The sequence below is a fragment of the Pseudomyrmex gracilis genome, unplaced genomic scaffold (genome assembly GCF_002006095.1).
Source record: "Pseudomyrmex gracilis isolate BER0280 unplaced genomic scaffold, ASM200609v1 scaffold_8, whole genome shotgun sequence".
In the NCBI taxonomy this organism is placed as follows: domain Eukaryota; kingdom Metazoa; phylum Arthropoda; class Insecta; order Hymenoptera; family Formicidae; genus Pseudomyrmex; species Pseudomyrmex gracilis.
In genome coordinates this window covers 922,008-946,865 of record NW_018020592.1, presented here as the reverse complement: position 1 = coordinate 946,865, position 24,858 = coordinate 922,008, and the positions used below count along the sequence as shown (strand labels likewise).

General features: G+C 45.3%; 2 protein-coding genes across 2 annotated transcripts in view; both read left to right on the top strand.

Moving 5' to 3' along the window:
• LOC109861104 (probable serine/threonine-protein kinase dyrk2) overlaps positions 1 to 24,858 on the top strand; it is a 155,932-nt gene that overhangs the window by 46,921 nt on the left and 84,153 nt on the right. The window contains exon 2 of the mRNA XM_020440622.1: positions 4,795 to 7,018. Coding sequence (XP_020296211.1) covers positions 5,357 to 7,018 — 1,662 coding nt within the window. The 5' untranslated portion in view covers positions 4,795 to 5,356. The remainder of the gene's footprint in view (positions 1 to 4,794; positions 7,019 to 24,858) is intronic.
• LOC109861118 overlaps positions 20,784 to 24,858 on the top strand; it is a 13,288-nt gene continuing 9,213 nt past the window's right edge. The window contains exon 1 of the mRNA XM_020440639.1: positions 20,784 to 21,371. The gene's annotated coding sequence lies outside the window, so the exon portion shown is untranslated. The remainder of the gene's footprint in view (positions 21,372 to 24,858) is intronic.

The following is a 24,858-nucleotide window of genomic DNA, read 5'->3' as shown; positions in this document are numbered from 1 at the left end:
CGACTCTCTGTCTCGGTATTGAAATTTTTCATTGTTAAATAATTATTTCATTGTTAAATATACTGGTACATAAAATTTCTTATGGAAGAGTTTGTCTCGAAAATTAGAACTAAACTATTTCGTTCTCGACGAATGGCGAGAGGTTCGCACGATTGTTGTAAAATTTTTAGAAGTAGATACGATTAGAATCGTATCTACTTCTGCGTGCGCAGAGCGAAGAGGAATGTTAAGTCAGACGCGTCGTCGCGCACACATCGACACATCGACGAAGAAAAACAATTCGCTCGGGCGCGAAACCGACATGTCATAACACTTCTGCGTGGAATTGACAAACGCGGTTTTAGCACGTCCGCAAGCAGACGCGCTGATCTTGCGGAGCTTGATGTGTGTGTGTGTGTATTCGACGGAAATCTCTTCTGGCTAGTAAAATCACGTTACGCCCCGACTGCGCAAATCCCGAACGCGAACGAGGGTACGGAACGATGTCAAAGCCTGTGTTGCTAATCTCGAAAGAGATTCCGAATGGAAGCGCGGATTGAATCCCGGACGCGTTATTGCGCGCGGTCGAGAGAACTTTCCTCGTGCAGACTAAAAGCTACTGACTCACCGGCAAATAATCCCGTCTTAATTGCGTACTAAAAAAAGTAACGAAGTGAACATACATACATATATACATTTTAATAGCGTGTTGTTACGTCGTGACTGGTCGCTATGGTAACTTCGGTATCCTTTCTCCGCTGCAAGGATAGAACGTTCTAAAGATATATCGAATTGATTGTTAACTATCGATCTTTGTGTGATATAAATTACCGCGTCTATCTATGATCTCACCGTAACTCGGAATTTTATAACTCTTTGTTGTTCAGCTGCATTATGGGATTATATATATATATATATATATTCCTTGATTTTTTATTTTTTTAACACAACGCAATTTGCTTCGAGAAAGTGGAATTGGGCAAACCCCCCGGATTTCTCGGATTTGTTGTAAGAGATCGCGCGCTCGGGAATATAATTTTTCCTGTCGCTATCGCGCAACTCCGCGATGCCTTTCAAAATTAATCGGGGGACGATAATGCCGCGAGGAAGAGCTTTCAAATTTCTTTCGCAACACGAAATCTTAGGCAAGTCGCGGCGCCGCGCCCGAGCGCGCTTATTATATATGCCGGGCCCGTAATTAGTTACGGCCGAAGATTCCAGCCAATTACGTTAACCAGGTTGACTCGCGGTATCCAGAGCGCAAATGCGCAGTGGCGGATTACGTGTCTGCGCGCGTTCTCTCGTGGCGTGAAGCGGTCGTCCGGTCTCGAGTCGCGCGCGCGCACGCGAACAATGCGAGGTGAGAGTTTCGCGTATACGACAAACGAACAATCGATACGCACGCAGAGTGTCTGTTTTTCCACCGCCATTAACGAGTTATGATTTTAACCGCAGATCCCCTCGATGAATTTTTAACTCTTCGCGGACTGACTTTCAAAAATGACGACTAGTGTTGGACTGAGTGGGTCTGTGAGACCTATGCGACACCTTAAAATCTAATATTTCCGCAAAAAAAGTTTGATTTGCGTCATAAGAAAAAAAACCAAAAAAAAAAAACAAAAAAAAAAAAAACAAAAAAAGAAATTGAAAAAATCTCTAGTAATTAGTTTCGATTATAAGTGTTTAAGAAAAAACTAATTTTTACTAGAGCCGATGCGCAATTTTGAGTGGGTCTGGAAGACCACGAAATATTAATATCAAGTTATTTTTTTAGCGACGATTCGAAAGGTTTTGCGTGTCACCGCGATAACATGGACAATCGAGTTTCATAAAACTTTTACATAAAAGTTGTATTGCATCGCGAACGACTTTGTTGCATTTTACATACTTACGTGAGAAAAGATCGCGTTTTTTTTTTTACGTAATAATGCGATATGCGTGCGGTATCTTCATTATTAAAACACATTGCTTTTATATTCTAATTAGATTCATCTTCCGCGCGCGATGACTTTATGCCCTAAATGCCACGCGGCTCTCGCGGATGATTTTCTAGGATGATGTACGCGTGCGTATACCCGTCCGCTTAAAAGCGACACGGTCAAATCGTCGAGCTAATTGACCGGGCGGTGCTTTCGCGAGAACGTTCTCGCGCAACGAGAGAGCGCGCGCGAACGACGTCGTTTTGCATCCCGCGCGCGGGCACGGAATGCGGTCGTAAAATACCGATTCAAACGCGCGCGCGTGCGCTTAACCGGGGCGTCGCGCAATTAAATATTCACATTCGAATATCCAAGAACGCACACGGCGTGTGTTGCGTATCGTGTTTACGCATTTATCGAAGTTTGCGCGTGCGGATAAAGATGAAAGTTTATTACGTGACGATTGCGCACACGCGCCGAGCGTTGAAATAAATTGTATGTTACACACACGGTCTATAAACAAATTCCCGCGATGCGATTCGCTCAAATGAGGTGCCCGAGAAATACTCAAGGACGAGTTACGTTAAAGGAAAGGATCCTGTGGAAAGGAACGAGGGAGAGAGAGAGAGAAAGAGAGAGCGCGCGGCTTGGGTAACTCAATCTGACGCGCGGAAAAACGACCGATCGGCAAAGATTCGATATAGCAATACACACGTAATTGACGGTGCTGGTTTTCTTCGTGACGCGATTCCCGGTTATGTGTTCCATTACCGTTGTCATTATTGCGACAGTCGTTCGGCGGCGACTCGAGGGGGTTTCGCAAGGAGCGCGCGAACTTTTATCCGCGCGAACGGCCTTGCCTTTTCGCATCGCGCACGTCGTCGTCGTCGTCGTCGTCGTAGTCGTCGTTGTCGATGTGTGGGTGTCACTCAGCTTTCCCGCCTTGAAAATCCTTTCACTGTTTTGCGCACCTACGTATATGCATACAGACGCGCAGTAGACGCGGTCTCGCACGCGCTGTAAAGTCAAAGAAATATCCTGCGCATAGCGCGCTATGTAACACTCGTTTCGTGCGGAGATCGAACGAATCGCTTTGTTCCGATCGCGTTCTGTGTGCGCGCGCGCACGCGATGTGTCGCGGATGGTGTGCGACATCGATTTAATTACTATATTCTGAAAAATTTACACACGAGAATCGCGAGATTTCGTTTTTTCTTGAATAATATACTTCGTGTGACAACTTGACGTCTATATATCGACACGAAGCTGCTGACACAGCTCGTCTTGCGACAAAGCCTTAATTAACACTCGAGATTGACCTATGTAAGCCTCACGATAATGAACGATGGCGTCTTCTCGGCGGTTTGTCCCAGTAACTTTGCGAAAAGATGCCATCGACCAAGCGTCGAAAGTTTTGCGCTGTTTGCACTTCTTTCTTCACTTTCAGACAGATCTTTTGAGAGAGCGACGTTGCTTTAAAACTGTCAAGTTGTGAAGTTTCCTTCTTTTAGGAAATCATCAGACGCATTCCTCACGAATGTTAATCACGTCAACAATTCAAATTACGTTAATTAGGAAACAATTAACGCGCAAAAGCTTTTGAGAAAGAAATGCGTAATATCGTTAATGTTGAAAGAGAGAATTTTTCTTTCCTTCCCCTTTTTTATCCGCAACAAGATTGAAAATACCGCAATTCTCGGCTCCTGTTTTCCCAACTCCGTTCCTGAGCTTCTTTTTAATAGGTTGCATCGATTTCGCGTTTGACGAAAGCATGCGCTGGCGCATCATTGGCTTCATTCATCGCATCAGAACTTCGAACAATCGTGTTTCAATAATCACTTTTACATTTCCATTAAACACGGTTCACCGGCAATAATTTCCGTTATAATATTTGTTCCAACGTGTGTGTTGTAACTTCCCAGCGTAAAATTTTGCGAAATACATAATCGAGCAACAACATATTCAAGCGCGATACGAAGTGTTATTTGCATTTTCGAACAACATGCTCTGATTCTGTACTTTTATTCGTCCTCATTTGCATCTATAATTTCACGGAATATATATATTTTTTTTATGACGAATATAGGTGACACGATGTTTTTATGATCGCATGTTAAATATTTTTGCGAGGTATAAAAACGAATATGCGAGCGCGAATATGGTCTGCTGGCAGTTAATAAATGTCAAGTGGAATCGCATCGACAACATTTGCGCGCGCGCATTTTTATAAAACGCTTAGATTTTATTTCTCATTTTTAAACATACCTATTATTTTAAGAACCGCTTCTCTCTGCACAATGTTTTCGCCAGTACATTTTATTCGAGTCTGGTACTTCGCATCTCGACGTTAAATTTATCTTCACTGTAATCACACATGGAACGCATCCAGCGTGATATTTCTGCCCGGAGTTCCACTCATATTTCCGAGAAAAGAACCCAAGAGCAAGCGCACGCGCGCGTGTTCCACCTCGTCGCTTGCGTGTGCATTGTCGTAGAAACACGGCGAACTTTCATAGAAAATACCTCGATAGACATCCCGATACCTTGCCTCTGGCCGCAGAACGACCTTCATCCTTCACCGATCTCATCGGCGAATCGGCTTCGCGCGACTCCGCTTTCGACAAACCGACCTCGGGAAATCGTCTCACCACCCGTCGCGCGCTCACCCACGTATCACGCGAAAACTATGACGAAACAACTTCCCCTCCCTTGTTTATCTTTTCGTCCATTTGCTATCTACCTCTCTCCCTGCCCCCCGCAGTATCGCCCACCCCCAGTTCGCCTCATCGAGCACTTTGATTTTTCACAAACACGCCACCGATCGACGCTTCGTTTCATCGCAGCCATTTTTCTTTTGAGTTGCCGCTCCCTACCCTGTTCCTACTTTCTGTTACAGATAACGTACGACGTGTAAGTAACGAGAAAGAGAAAAAGAAAGAGAGAGAAAGAGAAAGAGAGAAAGAGAGAAAGGGAAAGAGAAAGAGAGAAAGAGAGAGAAAGGAAAAGACGTCCGAGATAGCGACGGGGGATGTAGCCGATGGCTTTTCGACAAACAGAGAGTGAACCGAACGAGTCTCAAATCAAGACAAGATGATGATGCGCGCGATACACGGAAGAGGAATCGACCGAGGGAGAAGCAGGTCTTAGGAGCAGAAGAAGTACAGGGAGATAATCCTCTTCGCTTCCTCGCGCGCCGGATGTTATCGCAGGACGTCGGAGACTGATAAAAACACTGCCAGAAGTAATGACGAGCTAGATCGCTCCGCTCTCCGTCCGCTGAACCGTTCCTTCGTCGATCTTAGCTTTCGCTCTCCTCGCTAACTGCCTTTTACCTGCCCCCTCGTGTCAGCCCTGCCTTCGTCATACATTTAACATACGTTACACACAAACGCACACGAACGCACAAACACACATTTGTTCTCGCTCGAGATCAAAGACTGAAAATAAAAGGTGGCGACATGTTGGGCGTGAGTCAGCCGGGCAACACGCCCTCGAGCTTGCGGCACTCGGCGAGCTTCTCGTGCTTGCAACGCGGCACCGCCGGCGAGGGTCATCGCGCGAGGACCTCGACACTGCTGCAACAACCGAGTTTGCAGCTGAGCAACGGTCACTATCAGTATACGTCCAGCAGCCAGGCGGCGGCGGCGGCGGCGGCAGCGGCGACGGCCAAGCATAGCGCCCTGTTGCAGCATCATCAGCAGCACTCCCGCGAGCCGCTTGATCCTATAGTACAGGACGGCAACGATTATGGCTTCGTGAGGATCCGGCCGCGATTGCGCAGCACGAACGCGACCTTGTACCATGAAGAGGAGGTGGCGGCCGCGAAGAGCGCCCTGAGGGAGCAGCGCGATGCCGCCGCGTTCAGCGACCGCGAATGCGACTCCAACTATAGAGACTGCTCGTTGAAGGTCAAAGATCGCGACCTCTCGCCGAAAGGTACGAGCAAGAATCAGAATCCTTTACGAGGGGCGTTGGTACTCTTTACCTCAACGTCGTCCTGGTGGAAGACGACCCGACATCGAGAAGACCAGCTAAACGCTACCAGCAATGCCAGCGCCTCCATCAGCGCTCCGTCCTCGGAACGGAAATGGTCCAGTACGTCGATGGCGTCGCCATCGAACGAGAGAAAGTGGCCGTCCTCGATGACGTCGCCCACGAACGAGCGGAAGTGGTCTGTAGGCAACAGCTTGCTTACGTCACCGTCGAACGAGAGGAAGTGGAACAGAACCTCGGTCTCGTCCACGTCGACGAGCCAACAGGATCGGAAGTGGCGGTCTCTCGGTGCACTTTTAAGGGCTCCTACTGGAAGCAACGGCGCGAGCAGCTCCCACACCAGCCAGAATTCTCTCTCGCACAACATGAGCGTGTCCATGATCGAGGGCGATCACTTCCGCGAGGAATCGCGCGGCTCGAGTTGTAAGACGCGCTATCAGCAACCGACATCCTACTCGGCGCGAGTCTCCCGAGTCAGCAGAGATGTTTATCGAGAGAACGGCGAGTTCGGCCAGGCTATCGGCAGGTCGAAGGTCAGTCGTCGATTGTACCAGGACACCGAGTCGACAATTGACCGGGAACTCGACGATCAGAGACATATTGCGCAACGTACTCGACATCATCTGGACGACTCCGATCAGTGCAGAAGCAATCGGGAGTTTTGCAGAGCCACGGAACACAGCACCGTGGAGACTCGCGGCACGACTTCCTCCACCACCCGATCGAGCCGCGCGCAGAGCTTTTATTTGCTGGACGATTTCCTGCGACCGCAGCCGCAGCAGCCGAGTAGCAGCAACAAGTGCATGCTGAACCTGTACATGTCCCCGTCGCACGCTGTCAAGTGCGCCAACGAGCACGGCAGGTCGTGCGAGGTCAGGCAGGCGATCTGCCAGCAGCAGACGAACGTCGGCAGCAACATCACGCCGCCGCGACGCCACAACTCGAGCTCGGACAGCCTCGAAGTCGCCACGAGTCCGCTGCCGCCGCCTGTGCCGCCGCCACCGCCGCAGGCCGCGAGTAACGCACGCGGGGACCGCGAACGGAATGAGAACCCGAAGGAGACGAGTAAGGACGTGTGTCCGTGCAAACTGTGCTGGACCAATATGCAGAGATCTCTCGTGGAAGAGGTAAGTGAAGTCCCCCCGAGGGGTTGCGCATCGGACAATAATTGAGTCGTTCGTCACGCCACGTACTCCACGCTCGGAGATCCGCGGGAGATTTCGTTTGAGAAATGAGGCTATGATTAAGGGACTTTGACAAAGGATCGCGCCCGTGCGGGGTCGCCGCCCCTGTCCGGATGATTCGCGTGTACACACACAGGATGTATTCCTGAGCAACTTCATACATACGTACTTGTACTCATGTATATTCCTAGAGATTTCCACGCAATGATTTAAAACATCAATTTTGATTAGTTTTTATTTGATTAAAAAAAAAATTAAATCTGCAACTTTAAACGCCGACGAAGCATCTGTCTCATTAAACGAGAAGATATTATAACGATCAAGTTTTCTCATACGCGAAGCTAAATATTACATTTTCGTAATCTATCCGATAAATATTGTTTACGTAATAGAATTTTAATTCCTGGTTCATAGTCGTTAAAATATTTGATATCATAAAGTCGTGTAAAAGTCGCGGTAAAAGTTTGACCAATCATCGCTATGAAACTCATTTTGATCATTTCTCACGCGGATGAGTTCGGTTTAAGTCGGCAGAACACGGAAACGAACCAATATTAATGCGAAGAAAACCGAATAAGCGATACGACCGGTCGCGCGCAAATGGGATGTTGGTCAGCTCGTTGGGTTTTATCGCAATCGTTATTCGCGATGTTTATTCTCCGCGGCGAGTAACTTTCACCCCGGCGTGCGCCACGGCGCGACGAGATTGCGCCGAGGATACGGACTCGCTTGTGCGAAAAGATTCTCGCTCGGTGGGTCGTCGGAAAAATCGTCTCGGAGAGAAGAGGAGGAGGATCGGGCGGCTGTATCCGCGACTGTCCGGGAGTCTCTACTGGTCGACGTTTCTCCGCCATTAATTCTCCTTTAACTCGTTCCGCGCCATTCGCCGCCGCGCCGAAACGACCGATCCTAACGCCTCCGTTAGGATTCCGCTTTACGGTCGTTTGCGCCGATCGGTAGCGTGCGATTCGATAGAGAGACGACTCCCGCTTTCGTCGCGGAACATGACGCTATTATCGCCGTCAGTCGGAGCAAGACGAGCGACCGGCGGGTCGGCGCGGAGGTTAATATCGAGCGACGGATTCGTAAAGCAGCGCTATTAATCGCTCTTGCGTAAATTAATTTTCATGGCCCCGCGAGAGGCAGAATTCACACGGTCTTTCGCGCGCGCGCGCGCGATTACCATGTGCGATTTATTACACCGGATGTGTCGCGGATTGTGTCATTTATCACGTATGCAATTTCTTCGAGCTATCGAGCCTCGTCTTAACGCTGACAGGCGTCTCAGCACGTGTGTCGACATTTTTTCTTAATATCATCTTTATTTATCGCATGTGATATTTAACTTTCGGCAAGCAAAGCAAAACTTGAAAAGATAAAGTCGAAAAAAAAGAATCGAAGCATTCGATCGAGCTCTCGTCTCGCGCGGGAAGAAATATACTTGCGATCGCGTAATCGATGGATAAAAATTAATTTACGTCGGTGGCGATATATAACAGGTGGAGTAAAACGAATGCGGAGAGAGACGGTGCGCGTGTTTATCTCCGATACACAATCGCGATCGATCTTACACAATCATGTGCGGTTATTGCGAACGATCGGGCGGCGAGTGCGTTTCAAACGTTATAATACACGTCACGAGTCGAGAATAGAATGCGAAATTAAATCATACCACGGTAAAAGCGTATCGCTGCGAGCTACATCGCTCGTATTTACCGCACGATATTAGAATCGTACGAGGTGCAATTCTGTTACGTCTCTAACTTTAATAAGCGCTCGATAGTGCAAACCGGTCTGTATCTATATGTAACTGTGCATTTCCTCAACACACGTGATGTCACATATGCACCACCGTGCTCAGACACGTCGTTATACTACACAGACGCTACTTGAACGCGTGCGCGATAATCAATAGCGGTGAGTATCCGACGAATGCAGCCGTACTGCGGATCGCGACACCGTCCGCAGACCCGCACCCGGTATCGACCCCTTGACCCGCGGCGCGCGCTCGCTCGAACCTTGCCTGTTTCCCTGTTTGCTCGATCGAAACCGAGCAAATACGCGGCGAAGCCGCACACGCGCTCGCGTCGCGAAGAGATAAAAAAAAGTGCACGCTAAATATCGCGCACTTCAAACAGAGCTGGTAATTTGCAGAGCTCCGACCGCACGAGAGATCGGAAGTGATTTTTACAACGTTACGTTGTTGTGTAAATAACGAGGAGTAGAGATATACACACGGGATGCAATTTTTTTTTTTTTTTGCATCTTTCTTGAATCGACGCGCGTCGTATATAAAAATACGCGCCGCAAAAACTAAAATGTGTTATTTCGATTCGTCCGGACTCTCCGATCTTCCTTTCCCCCGGTCTCGGAATCGCGGTGACGCGTTTTGAGGGGACGAGTTCACACGACTTCCGGGTCGCGACCCCACGGTATCGCGCGGTACATGTACACACAAACTCATAGGTCAGTTAACTTATCGCGAGGGATAGAAGGAACACGTGTTCTACATGATGTGTGAGACGGTCCGCTGTTCGATTTGGATTACGAGTCGCTCGCCACGCGCGCCACGGCTCTCTCTTCCCGGCTTTTGCTTCCCTTTTTCGCCGATGAGCGTGTCGAACGTTCGTCCGTTATTTTTGGGACGCGGGGTACGCGCGGGACGCCGAAGGGAGGAAGTCGTATTTCTATCCCTCGGTATCTGGCTCTATTATTAGTGGATACGCGGAGTTACGCGGAGATTTCAGAGCTGGATTTCCGTTCGATTTTAAACACCGGCCGCGTGTGTATCTCTGCGCGTTTCCACGTTCTTTTTTGCTCTACTCGCCAGCACCCAGCTCTTCTTTTTTTTCTCTCCTCTCGTACGTTGTTTCCTTCCTCCGCTTCTTATCGTACGTTTTCGTAGAGCCGCGCCGGCACGTTTCCCCGACAACCGATAGTCTTATCCGGGATGTAAATACGGTGTATCCGCGTGCGATTGTGTGTTCCGCGGCGTGTACGTGATGTTCCGACTTTGTCCGTGCATTGCGCTCGGATGTATCCCGCCCGCAACGGGTTCTGAATATCGATGAGCGCGGGAAGGATATCGGGGATGTTAATTGTTAGCCGAAGGTTCGATTTATAGCCAGAGTAGAGTTTAGAGTGTGCGCAAGATCAACGATCTCTCTATCGATTCCGGAATTACATTGCTCTTGCTGCCACGTAAATGTGTTTTCTCTCTAGTTTCTTTTCTCTCCGGAATAAAATCAAATCCAGTTTGCGGAATAAAAATAAAATCGACAAGTCGTCAGCGAATTATCGAGCAGTTCCGCTTTAGAAACGCGAGACTTGGCTGCATTTCTCGATCGTCGTTCTCTTTTAAGCTCTAGAAAATCGAGACGTCCTAGGTCAGGGACGCGTAACCCACGCATCCGGCTCAGACATGTGCATTTTCTTCGCCGGGCGTTGAAAAGGCATGCAGATTACCGCCGTCTGCGGATAGAAAATTACTATAGTGGATGTGGATTTGTGCGCGGAGAGAGAGAGAGAAAAAGAGAATGTGACGTTAAATTTATATTATTTTACATGTCCGGTGAAATGAGCGACCCGCGCTCGAACGCGACCGTGAAGATTTCATAGAATTACATCAAAACTGTGGCGTAATGACACGTCGACGTTTCGTAAAAAAAAAAAAAAAAGAGAACAAAGCACGAGACGAGCGATATTTCGAGATGTATGAGGCAACATTCGAAACGGTCGCGGATAGAAAAATCTGAGAGAAGAAAGGACTCGAGGGGAAAATAAAAACAAAAGAGAGAAATTCTATCGCAACTAGTATTCTGTCGGTTCCGCAAAATGTATCACAAAGATAAAGGAAATTCAGGCAATTTGTGCGATTTTCCTCGCGCGGTTTCGTCGATCGGCAAATTACGTATCGCGTATGCGTGCGCGAGATGTAGAACTGATGCGGTTAGACGACTCACGATGATGCGCGAAAGAAAACGACGACGACTGCGAGTGACGAGAAGAGAAAAGAGCGCATCATCGTGTATGCGGCTGCCGTATGTTGGAAACACATTCCCCGGATGTGCAAGAGGGAAAATAATCGCGTCGAAAATAGAACAAATTGCTCGTTTGAACAATCGGCGCGTAAAGTTTTTTTTTTTCGAACAATTAAATCGTTTCGCACGAAAGTATCAATTGTAATTCGAAGTCGGTGTTCAATTTTATCTCTCATCCTGTATAAAAAAAAGTCCATTTGGACCGAGAAGTGCGCGTTTTGGAGCCGAATGTATCGCATCTATTGTTGCCTCTTTTCCGCGTTGCCGATTGGTTGGTTGGTTGATCGAGTCGAATCGAATCGGTAAGATCGAGAGAGTAAATAATGAAAAGCGATTTTGAGACAGTTCGTCGTATATGTAGAGAAAATTAAAAACGTAACTAAAGTCACGTGACAGGAAAGAGTAGAAAACGAACACGTGAAAATAACGTGACTGTAATTTATATTATATATAACATTAAATAATACATATTATATACATATAATTTATTATATATTTATATTATTATATACTTTATATTGTATTATATGTATTATATACATACTACAGTAATGTCACTGACCTCCGCCGCGCGGCCTTGGTGGGGTCACTGACCTCGGCCGCGCGGCCTTGGCGGGGCATTGACCTCGGCCGCGCGGCCTTGGCGGGGCACTGACCTCGACCGCGCGGCCTGAGCGAGGTCACTGACCTCGGTCACGTGATTACGGTATATATATATATATATATATGTGTGTATATGTGTGTGTATGTATGTGTATTATATATAGATATAAAATATTATATATAATATATATAATATTCTCTTTTTTGCTCTTTTCCCTGTCACGTGACCTTTACCTTCAATCACATTTTTAAAGACGTGATTTTAGTCACGTGTTGTTTTTCCACTCTTCCCTCTCACTATTTGATTTTGATCTTTATGCGTTATTTCTGACATTTCTAATGTGTAGTATATGGTTTGTAAGACGTATATACTAGCTGTTATCGCGGTGAGGTTGTGTTCACTGACACTACACATTAAAATAAAAACAATAATAGCGTGCGCGCGCGCCTGTGTTGTACTAGTTGGAGTAGAAAGGATTCTTGATATTTTCAAAAGAGAGAGAAAGCACCTTTTAATGAAAATTTTTTAATTCGACGAACGTCTTCGAATAAATTCGATCGCGCAACGACAGATGCGTCGAATCCCTTCCTTTCCTTCTTACGACCCCCTATCTCGAGTGCACTTAATCCGTCGTTGTTTGAATTGATCCCGCATCCCGTATTCATTGCGTTCGCGCGAGATCGTGAGCGCGTACGTACATGTATACATACATACATACACACTCGCCGTTCGTCTGGAGTGAGTAATACTTTGACACCCGAGCGTATATATCACAACATAATATCTCTCCGTGTAGGAGTTATCTTGGCGTGAGTTTTTTTTTTTTTTTTACGTGTCGCGCATTTGTAGGTAAAAGCACGTACGGAATAGGAATGGAAGAGTCCTTGCTGATCAGACGTGAATAGTGCGATAGGGAGAAAATTATTGCAGATGATGTTGCAAGAAAGTGCGCGTTGATAAAAAGCAACGTTTCGCCACAAAAGAAAGTGTAAATTTAGTGCGAGAAGTAAGTCGATATTTTTTGAATTATTCTCGATACGCTAAAAACCTGTTTTTCCACATGATTATAGTTTTTGATTGTATTGTCATACTTGTATTATCTCTACAAGGTATATATATCTAATATTACATGTTGTATATATGGTAAGAACTCTTTACGCTTGGCTGAAAAGGATAAACGACGCTATCGTGTCCGACATGTGATACAAAAAAAAAAAAAGTCGTGCGCTTGATTCTACGACAGGCGTGCCTATGTAGAAAGAACCGCGCGTCTCCGAATAACAATGGGAAATATCTTGCTTCGCGAAGAAAAAGTATTCAGGTGGCTGTGTGAGAGACATTCTCGATCTTGAGTCGTTTTGTGTAGGGCTCTTCGGGAGGAGAGAGACAGGGCGGTCTATATAAGATAGAAGCCACGAGATAGACCCCTGACGGTGATATCTCACGGTGAGATCTTCAAGCTCGGCCATGTCTGTCGGTGCGTCGAACCGGGATAATTTATCATTATTGAAATATGGGCCATTTGTGCCCGTCGTGGTGCCTTCTCTCGCGCGCGTGCGACATGCGACGTTTCTTCTGCCGGGGATTTCCCTTTGTCCCCCAGGGCTTCGCGCGCTCCGAAACTTGTTCTCCATTACGAAAGTTTTACTCACATCGATCGACTGATAACATATTAACCGAAAAATTATACACATTGTTGAGATAAATTCGAAATTTATTAACACACACACTTTTTGTAATTCTTAATATTTAATTTGAAATATGTAACACGAGAAATTTGATAGAAGATTTTAAAATTTAACGTGTAACGTTATGTGAAAACGATTTCAGCGATATTATAACGCGCAGGAACTGATTGCTATTTGTGACACAATATTTTGTAAAGTATTTCACTTTCATGCAAAGCGGCGGCATCGTCGTGTCATCTCGCGAGAAAGAGATGGGTTATCCGCCGCGAAGTGAGAGACCGCCTCGAAACGAGTCGAACAAATTTGCAATCGCATGCAGCAGCCTGTTTTTCTGCATACGCAACGAGATTGTATACTTACAACACGCGAGAAAACCGCGAGCGCGCGCCACATCTCGTTGAATAAGCCTTTTTTTCGAAAAGAAGATTCGCACCCGCGCGCGCGCGCGGAACGACGGGTAAATCGCGGTAAATTTTATATTTTTCCTCAGCCGCGACTTTTTCGCGTTCAATCCGTGGTTCGTAAAAAGTTGCCGGAGATAGCACCTAACGACGGTCTGGTCACGATTTAATGATATTTCATTAAACGAAATTTATCTGCCTTCGCCTTTGCGCGCGCGGAGAGTCGCGCTTGCCGATCGGAGCTTGCAGATAAGCACCGGCCTCTCCTGTCCTGCGGGCGCTGATCTGAAATTGCTCGTTGCGAGCACTAATTGTAACGGTGCCTTTTACGTCGTCTCGCTGCGACCACGAACGCCCGGCCGGGTCGGCGAAATCGTTTATCACAAAGTCACGATTGAATGATATACACACAACGCGGCAATAGATTAGAACGATTTAATATGAGCCGCGCGGAACTTTATATCTGACGGAATCCGCTCGGTTGAGATGCGCGCACGCGGTAAGGTGCACACAGCTTCCTCTCTTTTTTTCTCTCTCTCTTTCTCTTTCTTTCGCTCGAGACTCTTCCCCGAAACAAAATTTCTTTTTGTCAACACAGATGGTGGTCGAATGCACTTCAGTACAAACCGGATTCGAGCACATGGCATTACTCTACGTCTGGGAGATAACGTCGTGAACAAACAAGCGGATTCCGGTTTGCACCGACGCTCTATAAGTAGCTAAACAGCGATGTCTAAAATTCAATCGTGAGATTATATATTACATGCTATATATATATATATATATAACTATATATATAAATATATATATATGTATATACATATGTATATATATATATGTATATATGTCTCATTTCTGTATATGTGAGAATATAAAATATCTTTTCTCTCTACGATAAATTTCAATTTCGACGAAAGGGCGCGCGCGGGCGATCTTCGCGCGAGATAAGCGCGAAAAGTTTTATCTGTAACAAGCGATATCCGCGTTTAACCGGGTGTTTGTCTCGCAGTGTTGCAGTCTCTTCCGAGAGCTGTTCGTGACACCCTCGGGCGCAGCTCGATTGAGAATCGCTGTATGTACGGACGATATACACAGTATATTTCTCAATACTTTTTGCCAAGCGCGCCCTTCGAGCGATCAAATAAGATTATTGCGCTTCGCGCGGCGAGAAGTTGCATTGTGAGCGAGCGCGGCTCGATCGAAACGCCGTAATTTCTCGTGCGTCTCGCGTTCGAGCTTTTTCAAGCGCGGTTAACGTACTAATGAACTGACAAACGAGGCTTCGAGTTCCGGTTATTAAACCGCAAGAGCGGCGCGATGCGGAAGATAAAGCGCGCGCGTAACGTTGAACGCATCCGTCTCTGATATCAAATCTCACTAGTGTCACGAGCGCACGTTGTAGCTTGTGTTGTTAATATATTTCGTTTCGTGAAAATTTAGACAGTTGCTCAGGAAACTCAAGTTTAACGTGATAAAAATTTACGTTTTTAAACAATTTTTCTAAACAAATTCTTTGTTTTGCAAAAATAATTTTACTGTGCGTTAAATTCGCTCAACTGTTTCTCCGCAATTTTATTGTGGAAATTCGGAACAATTATTTCTACTTTATTGCGTGTTGCAAAATGTTTGCACAAGGTAAAATATGTTACGCGACAACGTGCGAAACGCGCGCGGGGTCTTTCGCGATTGTGGATGCGGTAGATCCCTGCTTATTTGCGGTTATCGACGCGTCGAGTACTGCTTTACCGACATGCTTTTGCGAACAATCGCAATGCAGTTGAGACGCGCGTCGAAGATGACAGCACCGATATTTTTATCCAGCGCGCGATAATGAAGTTACAGAGATAAGAAATCTCTGTAATTTAACATCAGCAAAAACCTCATGTTAACATAATAAGATAATAACGTATATTAAGCAAATTTCAATTACGTTCCCTTGTGTGTTTTATGACTTTTTTTTTTTTCACAAAAACGACCTTGACAATTTCGCGTATAATGACAAGGGTTTCGAATTCATTGCGCATAAATTATTAAAATGCGCGATGGAAGAGAAGGTTGAAAATGGCTTCTATCGCGCAAATCACTCGTGCCTAATTACGCAAACGCGTACAATAATGACATCGGGTAAATATTTATCCGCAACTGTGCGAGAGCTGCATCGTTATTGTACCTCATGAAAATGTAACCGCGCACGTGAGCGGAGAGAGAGACCGAGTAACACTCAATCACACTGGCAGTTTATCCATTCGCCGTCCGGGAATGCGATTCTCAGGCCGGGGTTGATGTGGGCAGCGTCGGTGAGAGATTTAGATTCCCGGTAGAATTGGCTACCGTATCTCTCGGCTCTGCCGCATCGCAAAATCGTGCGTTGCCATGCTAAATACCCTACCACGGACGCTTTAACTGTAATACAGATTCCGTCGCGCATCTAAACGACTCTTGGCAACCGACTGCCCGGTAAATTAACATTTGGCATACGCTCTCTCGCGCCTCTCGACGCGACGACGAATCAAAGTTGTATTCGTTAAAATACGCGAATAACGCGCGCAATGATTATATTTATAGTAAAAATAATTTATTTATATAAGAAAGAAAATATTTGTGTGTACACACACAAATAGCAAAGTTATAAAAATGTGTGTTTTTACAAATATTTAAAAAAATAAGATAATTTACCGCGGCGTTATATATATATATATATACTTCGAATATTTACCTACGTAATAATAACAAGTGATAATTTACGAGCATTAATTACTGCAGCAGAAATAAATTCAGACTTGTTTGCAAATTTATTTGTAGAAAACAAAAATAATTCATTCAACTCCAACACAAAGATTAAAATAAAACGTGTAACATTTTCGGTAAATGTTAACATTGTTTTTTGAGCAAATTTAATTATCGTGTAAACGATGTGAAGTACATCTGACTCATTCAAATGAGCTCCTCGTAATGTGTGTGTTTCTCTCGTTGATATACTTGGATTACTGTGTAGCTCCAGTGTTTCCGAGCCGTTCCGTGTGGTTGCGAAGTTCCCGATGCTTAAGGTTTAATATTTTCATGGAACTCATTTGAAACGCTTGGCGTTCCAGTTTCCGCTTTTACTGCGTTTTAAGTACGGGTGCTTCAATTCGAACGAACTTTGTGAGTAGGCCGTATAACGAGACATAATGTGGACTAATACGCGGGCAGTTTGATAAGACTCCGGTTGGAAGTTTATATATCGAAGAGGACGTTTCTTACGCGTCGGGTAATTATCTTTCGTATCGTAGTGTAAAAACTTTGTGCGTTTAATTTTTCGAAACAAAACAAAATTTTCCCTAGAAGAGAAATTTATATTTTTTACAATCGCTCTAAATATTGTCTCGGGGGATAATTAAACAACATATTATAAGATTCAAATAAATTAAAAAACACTGCACAGAAAATTATTTTATTCGAATTATCTTACATGAATATTTTGCGAAGGAAAATAGAAAAACAAAGTTTTACTCCTGTGTGGATTTCGCGATCGTGACGTTTCCTTCTCGAATTACGCAATTTGAATCGTACTTGAACCGTATACACATTCCTAGACACGCGTCACGAATGAGCGCGTACGTACGTACTTTGTATCTAACTCGCGAGTTCGAAATAATTGCGTGACAAGAAGCGGAAGTGCGATCTTATACCGCAAGAGATGCGTAATTCGACGCCGATGCAACGATGAAGCGGTTCTTTGTATCTCCGCGACATGGTGTGTGCCCGATACATGGTTGCCATCAATATAATTACGGTGCGTCAGAGACGCGCCACGCCATTCGCTTCGTGTCGTCTGTCCGTCTCGAAGCTGTGCGAGAGAATGTCTTTTTTTTTTTTTTTTTTTTAGGTTTAGTAATTCTTTTGCTATCGCGAGTGGGTATGTGGCAGCGATCGCTGTGTATGAATCTGATAATCGATTCACAGTAGAGAGCGGATCAACCCCTTTCATGTAACGACCGTTTTCCTGTGGGTTGCCTGTCATTTAATAAATAAAATTTGAGAGATATATATATATAATATGTAAGGAGGGAGATCTGGGAAAAAGGAAAAAATTAGTGAAGAGAGAGAAAATAGCGCTTGACATTTCACCGAGGTTGAATTGCGTGGGTGATCTAGGCTGTTGATCGTGTGGGTAAGAGAACGGTCAATAACGTTTTTCAATGATAGTATTAATAAAAAATCGGTACAGTTTCCGCAAAGCTTTTAACTTTTTCTTGCTTTTACGTTAATACGCAATATGTTAATAAATCTGTAAAAACTTTCACGTAACGTCGTATATCGCCGCATGCATCTTTTATTCTGAAAAAACGAGATACTATATTTGAGACTTTCCCAGAAATTCTCGTACGTCAGCGTTAATTAGCGCTTTCTCAACAAATAGAGCAAAGTGAGTTTGTGTAGGTTTCCGGAATTACGTTTCTCGAGAACGAGAAATCTGATTCCAATTTGGCATAATCGAGAGAATCTGAAACTTAATGTTTTGTTTGTTTTGCGCCGAGTCACGCTCGAGGTTGGCATAAAAGCGCTTTTAATTGATTGCTTCCGGCTGGGGAGCGGAAGAAATAACGGAGGTTGCACACTAGGTGGGCGTACATATCGCGCGTATCGATCTTCTTGTATAACGCGACCGAGCGTAACGCAAGTCGAAAGTCGAATATCGATGACACCGATGGCGTTTCGCCGAGGCGAGCGTGCTTCCGCGACGCGAAACATCGCCGGATGTTCTCACGGAAGATCGCGGAAGAATTCACTCGATCGTCGTGGAAACCCTCTTGAGGATCGGTTAAGAGCGAGATTTGATGGACGACGACGACGACGACGACATTCGACGAGACGAATTAGAGTCGCTCGAATAAATCGACCAAAATGGTAACACACACTTGTATCTGCGAGACGAACGTTTACGCACACGGAATTCACAAAGCTTTTGATATTTAATGTTACATAATTAATATTTGTATAATTGTGTAATATCACAATGATCAAAGTATTAATAATTAAAATTTATGGGATGATTGAAGTTTAGACGATTTATTCGCGAGTAAAATTCACAAGATTCTGTTTGCAGTTTTAATGAACGCTCCGACTGACATACGCGTGTGTTTCAAATAGATGGTCGTTTATATTTTATTTTCGTATGTTTTCTGCGCTCGTTACCGGCGTATAAAATTAGAATTATTCTATATCAAATTTTAATTCTTTGTGAGAATTATTGAGTGTGTTTATAAACCTTTCAACGCGGTCGAAAAACCCGACCGGGAAATCCAAAAGTCCTGTGCAAACTCTTCTCGGAGAGAAGCTTACGTCGAAGCGTGTTATCGATTTTGTTGATACAGCGTGCGGCTAATCGAGAGGCGTTTGTTGCCAAGGCGTTCCCACGGGAGTACCGCGAAAAAGTTTGCCTTATCGCGGGAAACCTGTTCCCGCTGATGGAGAAACGGAATAAGAGCCGCCGCGTCGTTTCTCGGAACCGCGGCGACGGTCGTCGATTAAAAGCGGAACGACTGCGCGCGGCTCAGCACCTTGCGGAGGCTGCGTGTGTGTCGCGAGTTTTACGATCTATAACTTTTCCTCCCTTTTACACTACAGTCGCGCATGATAACGTATGCTCACGCGACCGTTTATAGTTCATCAACCATTTTTAACACGCCGGAGTACGACTCTCTCGAATTGCGATTACGCGGTCATTTAACGTGATTCTCGATTCGCTCGTAAAGACAAACTTTGTTGAGCGAGAAGAGATACACGCAGGAATCTTTGAACAAACGCGACAAGCGTTTAATACTCCTGAAGTTTTATATCTTCTCGCGGAATCTTATAGTTTTCCCACGCTCGAGGTATAAGAAAATTTAAAAAAAAAAAAGAAAAAAGAAAAAAAAGTTTCTTCAATGTTTCATTTGTGCAAAGTGAGCAAAGATATTCAAGACTCTTTTTCTCGGCTTTCAACGCCTCGAATTTACACACGCGCGTAGGAAAGCACATCTTTTTATCTCGAGAAGCCAATAAATAAATACAATACTAAAAAGAAAATTTTTTCAAAAAAAGAATTCGATCAAGAAGACAAATTTACCGAGAGTCTAAGGAAAAACAGAATCATTCATAATGGAAGAGAGTGGAAATAAATACTGCAAGTGTTTTAATATATTTATGATTGTCTTTTTACATTCCCGAACCGTCGAGAGACGTTGTTGCAGCCCACGAGAATCTCTCGCGACGGCAGAGATTCGCTTATATTCTCAGCCCTTTTCATTCTCAACAAGCGAGGTCGCGAACACCACAGGAGAGTGGTTGGCCGTACATACGAGTCGGGGCTAACGCGCGAGTAGGTCGACGAAGATGCGTGGACGATCAGGTGAGGGTCGTCGAAGGAAACGGGGCGACCGAGCGAGGTCGACATCGACTTCTCTCGCGGCGCGCGACGGGTTGAGCAGAGAAAACGCGAGATTGTGACGCGAGTCGGGTCACGAACACCAGGGGGTAACGCAACGAGGGTGAGCGAGAAAAAAAAACGCGCGCGACGCGGGGAGGTTGGGCGCGGATGTGTAGACGGTGGGACGAACAGCGCGGGGAAAGACGCCGGGTGTAGGACACACGACGATGGGCGCGCGCGGGTCAAACGGGGGAGGGAGGGAGTGTATCCATCGCGCCGAGGGTGGAGAAGGACCTGCGCGCGAATTTCCCGTGTTCGCCCAACCTCATATTGATCCCACCCCAGCGAACCTCCCTCGTTCTGGCGGGAGGTGGGGAGATGGGGCCAGCGGGAATACGGCCCGGCAGGGTGGTTCGTCGGCGGTATAACGCCGCACGGGGGCGAGCGAGAGTGAGTGAACGAGCGAGGGACGAAGTCGGAGAGTCGCAGAATCCGCGGGCGCGCACCGAGGGTGGTCCAGCGCGCGCGAGAGTTACGTTTCCGATCGAGGAATTCTCTCGCTAACGTGTCGCCGCGTCGTGTCGCGTCGCGTCGTTGTCTCGTCGTCGTTCGTATTGTTATCGTCGGTGTGTCGTGGTTTCGTGGTGCTCACTCGTTTTACCCTTTGTACGCGCCGAGAGTATCGCGAGGGAGAGAAGAGAAACACGCGTTTTGCCGCGCTCACCGGCGTGTGTTGTTCACCGCCCCGCTCCGCTTCTCGCTCATCGAAAGCTCTCGAAGACACCGTGCGCGCGTGTGTGAACGGACAAGTTTCGGGAAAGTTTCGACTTGCGCGGAAAATTGAGAAAAGTCGAGCGACAAAAAGTGCGCGAGTGTGCGATTCGGTCGACGACTCTCCGTCTGCCTCGGCCTGTGCCGCAGACCGGTCGCAGCCGCATCACGTAGCCGTTCACCGTTGTGCGGTTAACGAGATTTTCTCTCCTTTCTAATATCTTTAAGATCATTATTAGAGAAGAGAGAGAAAGAACGGAAGGATCATCGAGGAAATTTCATCAAGCGGGAGACTGACCCCCGACTCCTCGCCGTCTTAGATTTACGATCGACGTGGCCTCCGTGTGGAATCTAATATTTCGCCGCATCAGCAAATCGCGAAGTGCAATAGCATTTACGAGGTAGCTTCGTGCATTTTGCTTCTCCTCACCACTGCGTCCGTTTTACTATCGTTTTACCGTTAGAAAAGACGTGATTGAGGGGGAAAGCGCTAATCCGGCTTCTTCTCTCATCGCGCGCTCGGCGATCCAGTTCACGGCCTCGAGCGCTTTGTTTTGTAATAAAAAGCAACACATTCGCTCTTATAACAAGTCACACTATTAAATAAGAAACCGCGTTTTCCCACGATAGGAAAGAAACGATTCTTTTAATTAAAAAAAATACGCACACCGAATAGAATAGAAGAGAAATTGATAAGCTCTAGTTTTAATTATGCATACATTTATGCAAATCGCGTTTATAAAAATTCATGAAACAAAGCGCATCCATTTGTTCGACGGCACTATGTTTGTCTGATTAAGTTCAAGGGACGCATGCCGCTGTGCATTCAACGAAGGTAACGGACTCTCTCTTGAATGACCTAGTAAGCTGCAAATTAGTTCTGGAAACTGCACCCCGTTATATTGAGAAACAGTCTGACACAACGAACGAGCTGTAAACGATTCGTAATTTGATCGACGCGCGATAGTATGAGTAATAATCCCGCGTAATCCAAGCCAATACGCGGAATTAATTCTGATCGATGAGAGAGGTTTTAGTGCAATTTTTCGACTGATATTTGTTAATCAGGGATTGTTTAAATATTATCATCGCGATTGCGCTGATCCATATTTCCACCGCATCAACGTGTATCACACATCATTTATTCACTTATGCATGCGACCGCGTGCACGTTCGGCTTGTTCGCGATCGCGTGTGAGGAACTCGCGTGGTCGATGATCTACCGAACGATCTACCGAACGATCATCGCGTCTAACGATCAACGTCGCAGCCGTGACCGACGGTTTGCATCACGCTCGTAACAATCTTTGCGACCTCATTTAACGATCAGAAAAAAAATCCAATTTTCAACGCGTTTAAAAAATTCTAAACCCCAATTAAATTACCGTTTTTTTTTTCTTCTTTTAACGTCGGCCGTGAACGCAAGTCGGGTCGCTGTGAGGAACGGAAGATGCGGGGGGAAGGGGGTGCTTTAAACTCTTCGGGAAACCTGTGACACGAGGCGTTGACACGGGGAGCGCAGAGACTAAGGGGAGCGCGGAGACTCAGTTATGTAGATATAAACACGGATTAAACGAGTCCGTCGGATTTAATGAGTCGTAATGGTGGCATAATGCTCCGAAAAGCGCTCGTTGCTCCGCAGAATGCTCCGTTCCGACCGCACGGGATGTTATTGCCGGTCTGTATTCATTCATTCACCGCACGAATATTAATTTCGCATACATTTCTTCACATGTCTGGTTGCGTGCGGAAATCCGCATAGAATATTAATAAATCTTATTTCAGCTATATGTGTATTTAACTGTGATTATTAATTGTGTGTGTGTGTGTGTGTATATGCGTCGCTCGTTCAAATCCCGTATTTCATTACAGACAGACATTACGACCGCTTAATTAATAATTACGTCGGACTCGTATATCTACTGCGGGATAATCATTACCGCGATCAATAAAACGACTAATTGTACGTCCTGCGCCGCATTACCAGAACTATACGTGGAAAGCAAAATAAAATCCTAATTCCGTTCTGTTTTAATTTTTTTTTTAATTTTTTTTTTTTAACTGATCGCTTTTTCAGTAGCGAGAAGTAGATTAGAAGAAGTGATTAATATAAATTTGTAATTCTCTTACGTCTGTGTGTATGTTGTGAACTTACGCGAGAGCACTCGCGCGATGCACAGAATTCGGAAAATCAATAAGTCGCGAGTAGAAATAACTGTGAACGTTGCGCGCTCTCAGGTCAATTTCGGCGCGACCTTTAATTTCGTTATTTTCCGATGTCAGGTTGTATGTACCGGAACAAAACAGAACGCTTGGGAAACGGAGAATCGACACGGGAACGTGTTTCGCTTCGCGAGATGTCGGGGTTTCGCTCTCTCCCCGACGATCGATCGATCGCTCGCGTCGTGGTCGTCGTCTCGTCGTCGTCGTCGGAGTTTCGTTCTCGCAACACAATATAATAGCCGGAATCTTGTTCCCCTCTCGTGGATTTTTGTCGGAAAAACTTGCTCGTAAATACACCCGAGGTGCGTAAAAATCCGAGTCCCTCGGTTTGTGACGTTTGCGATAAAGCCAGGTGGCGAACGCGAATGTTAGGTATTATATATATATATATATATATATATATATATATATATATCTACGAATTGTCCGAGCATGACTCAGGCGTTACGAAAGAAAGCACGATCTGTTCGCGCCGCAGATATCTGTTTGATAGTTTGAACACTACATTATCGGAGAATTGAAAGTGTTGCGAAAATATTTTAAAGAGAGAAATGTGTGTGTACATTTACCTTCCGGAAAAAGAGAGAAACCAAAAGCATATACTGACGAAGATAAAGTTTCAGAGAACGAATTTGGACAAATTTATCAGTGGGAAAGAGATGTTTGGGATCCTTAATATATTTGCTCTCGACTCGAAGGGACAATTAAAGTGTTTAACCCTTGCCTTGCGTAAAGTGAGTCATTTCTGTACCCACATTGTCGAACGGACTTCGGATATCTCGTATAATTAAGATTCGTTTAGTACAAGTTATTATTAAAGTACGTTTGCGTGGGAAAAATTGGCGGGGGGGTTGTTTGTGCGTTGAAGTTCGAAACAACGCTCGTTTGTATTTGAAAAGATGAGTGTCTATTAATTCATCGCTGTTCGAGAAAGCGCCATTAAAAAAGTCGTGCTTGAGTTTTATTTAATAAGCATCTTTGAAAGGAGAGATTCGAAATATTCTCAGAGATGTAAAAGTTTTGTAATTGAGAAACTTATTGAGTATAAAAAATAAATCGTGTTTTATGAATGTTTTTTGTATTAAAATTAAGTGGATTCAACCTTGATGGGACGTTGTGTTTCTTGGTCGATTGATTTTATTGGTGTTCGGATATTTTGCTACATGTAAATGGCAAAGTTTAATAGAGTTTCGATACGCAGCCCCTCTATCTCTTTCTCTCTCTCTCCCCCCTCTCTTTCTTTCTCTCTCACTGCGTGGAAGCGAGTAAAGAAGAGAGAGAAAAAGAAAGATCGCGAGAGAACGATCCGCGAATCGTATCGATTCGCGTACGATCACACGCATATATATACATCGTCGAGACACACCGTCGCGATAAATCATTAACCGGGCGTGTTTATTGGCCATGCTCGAGCAAATCCCCGGCTGGTGGTTGATTTACGTCCGGCACTGATCTCGATCGGCCGGCGATCGATTGCTCGTGACTCGCGAATCGGGCGCAACAGGCGGGCCCGATACGGAAGCTCAAACGGGAATTAGGTGCGATATCGATGTGGGCGTGAATGTTGGTCCTTTGGAAAGAAATAAAAAGATTAAAAAAAAAAAAAAAAAAAAACAAATAATAATAATAATCAGCGAGCTCTTTCTTCCGCTCGATGTAATGACA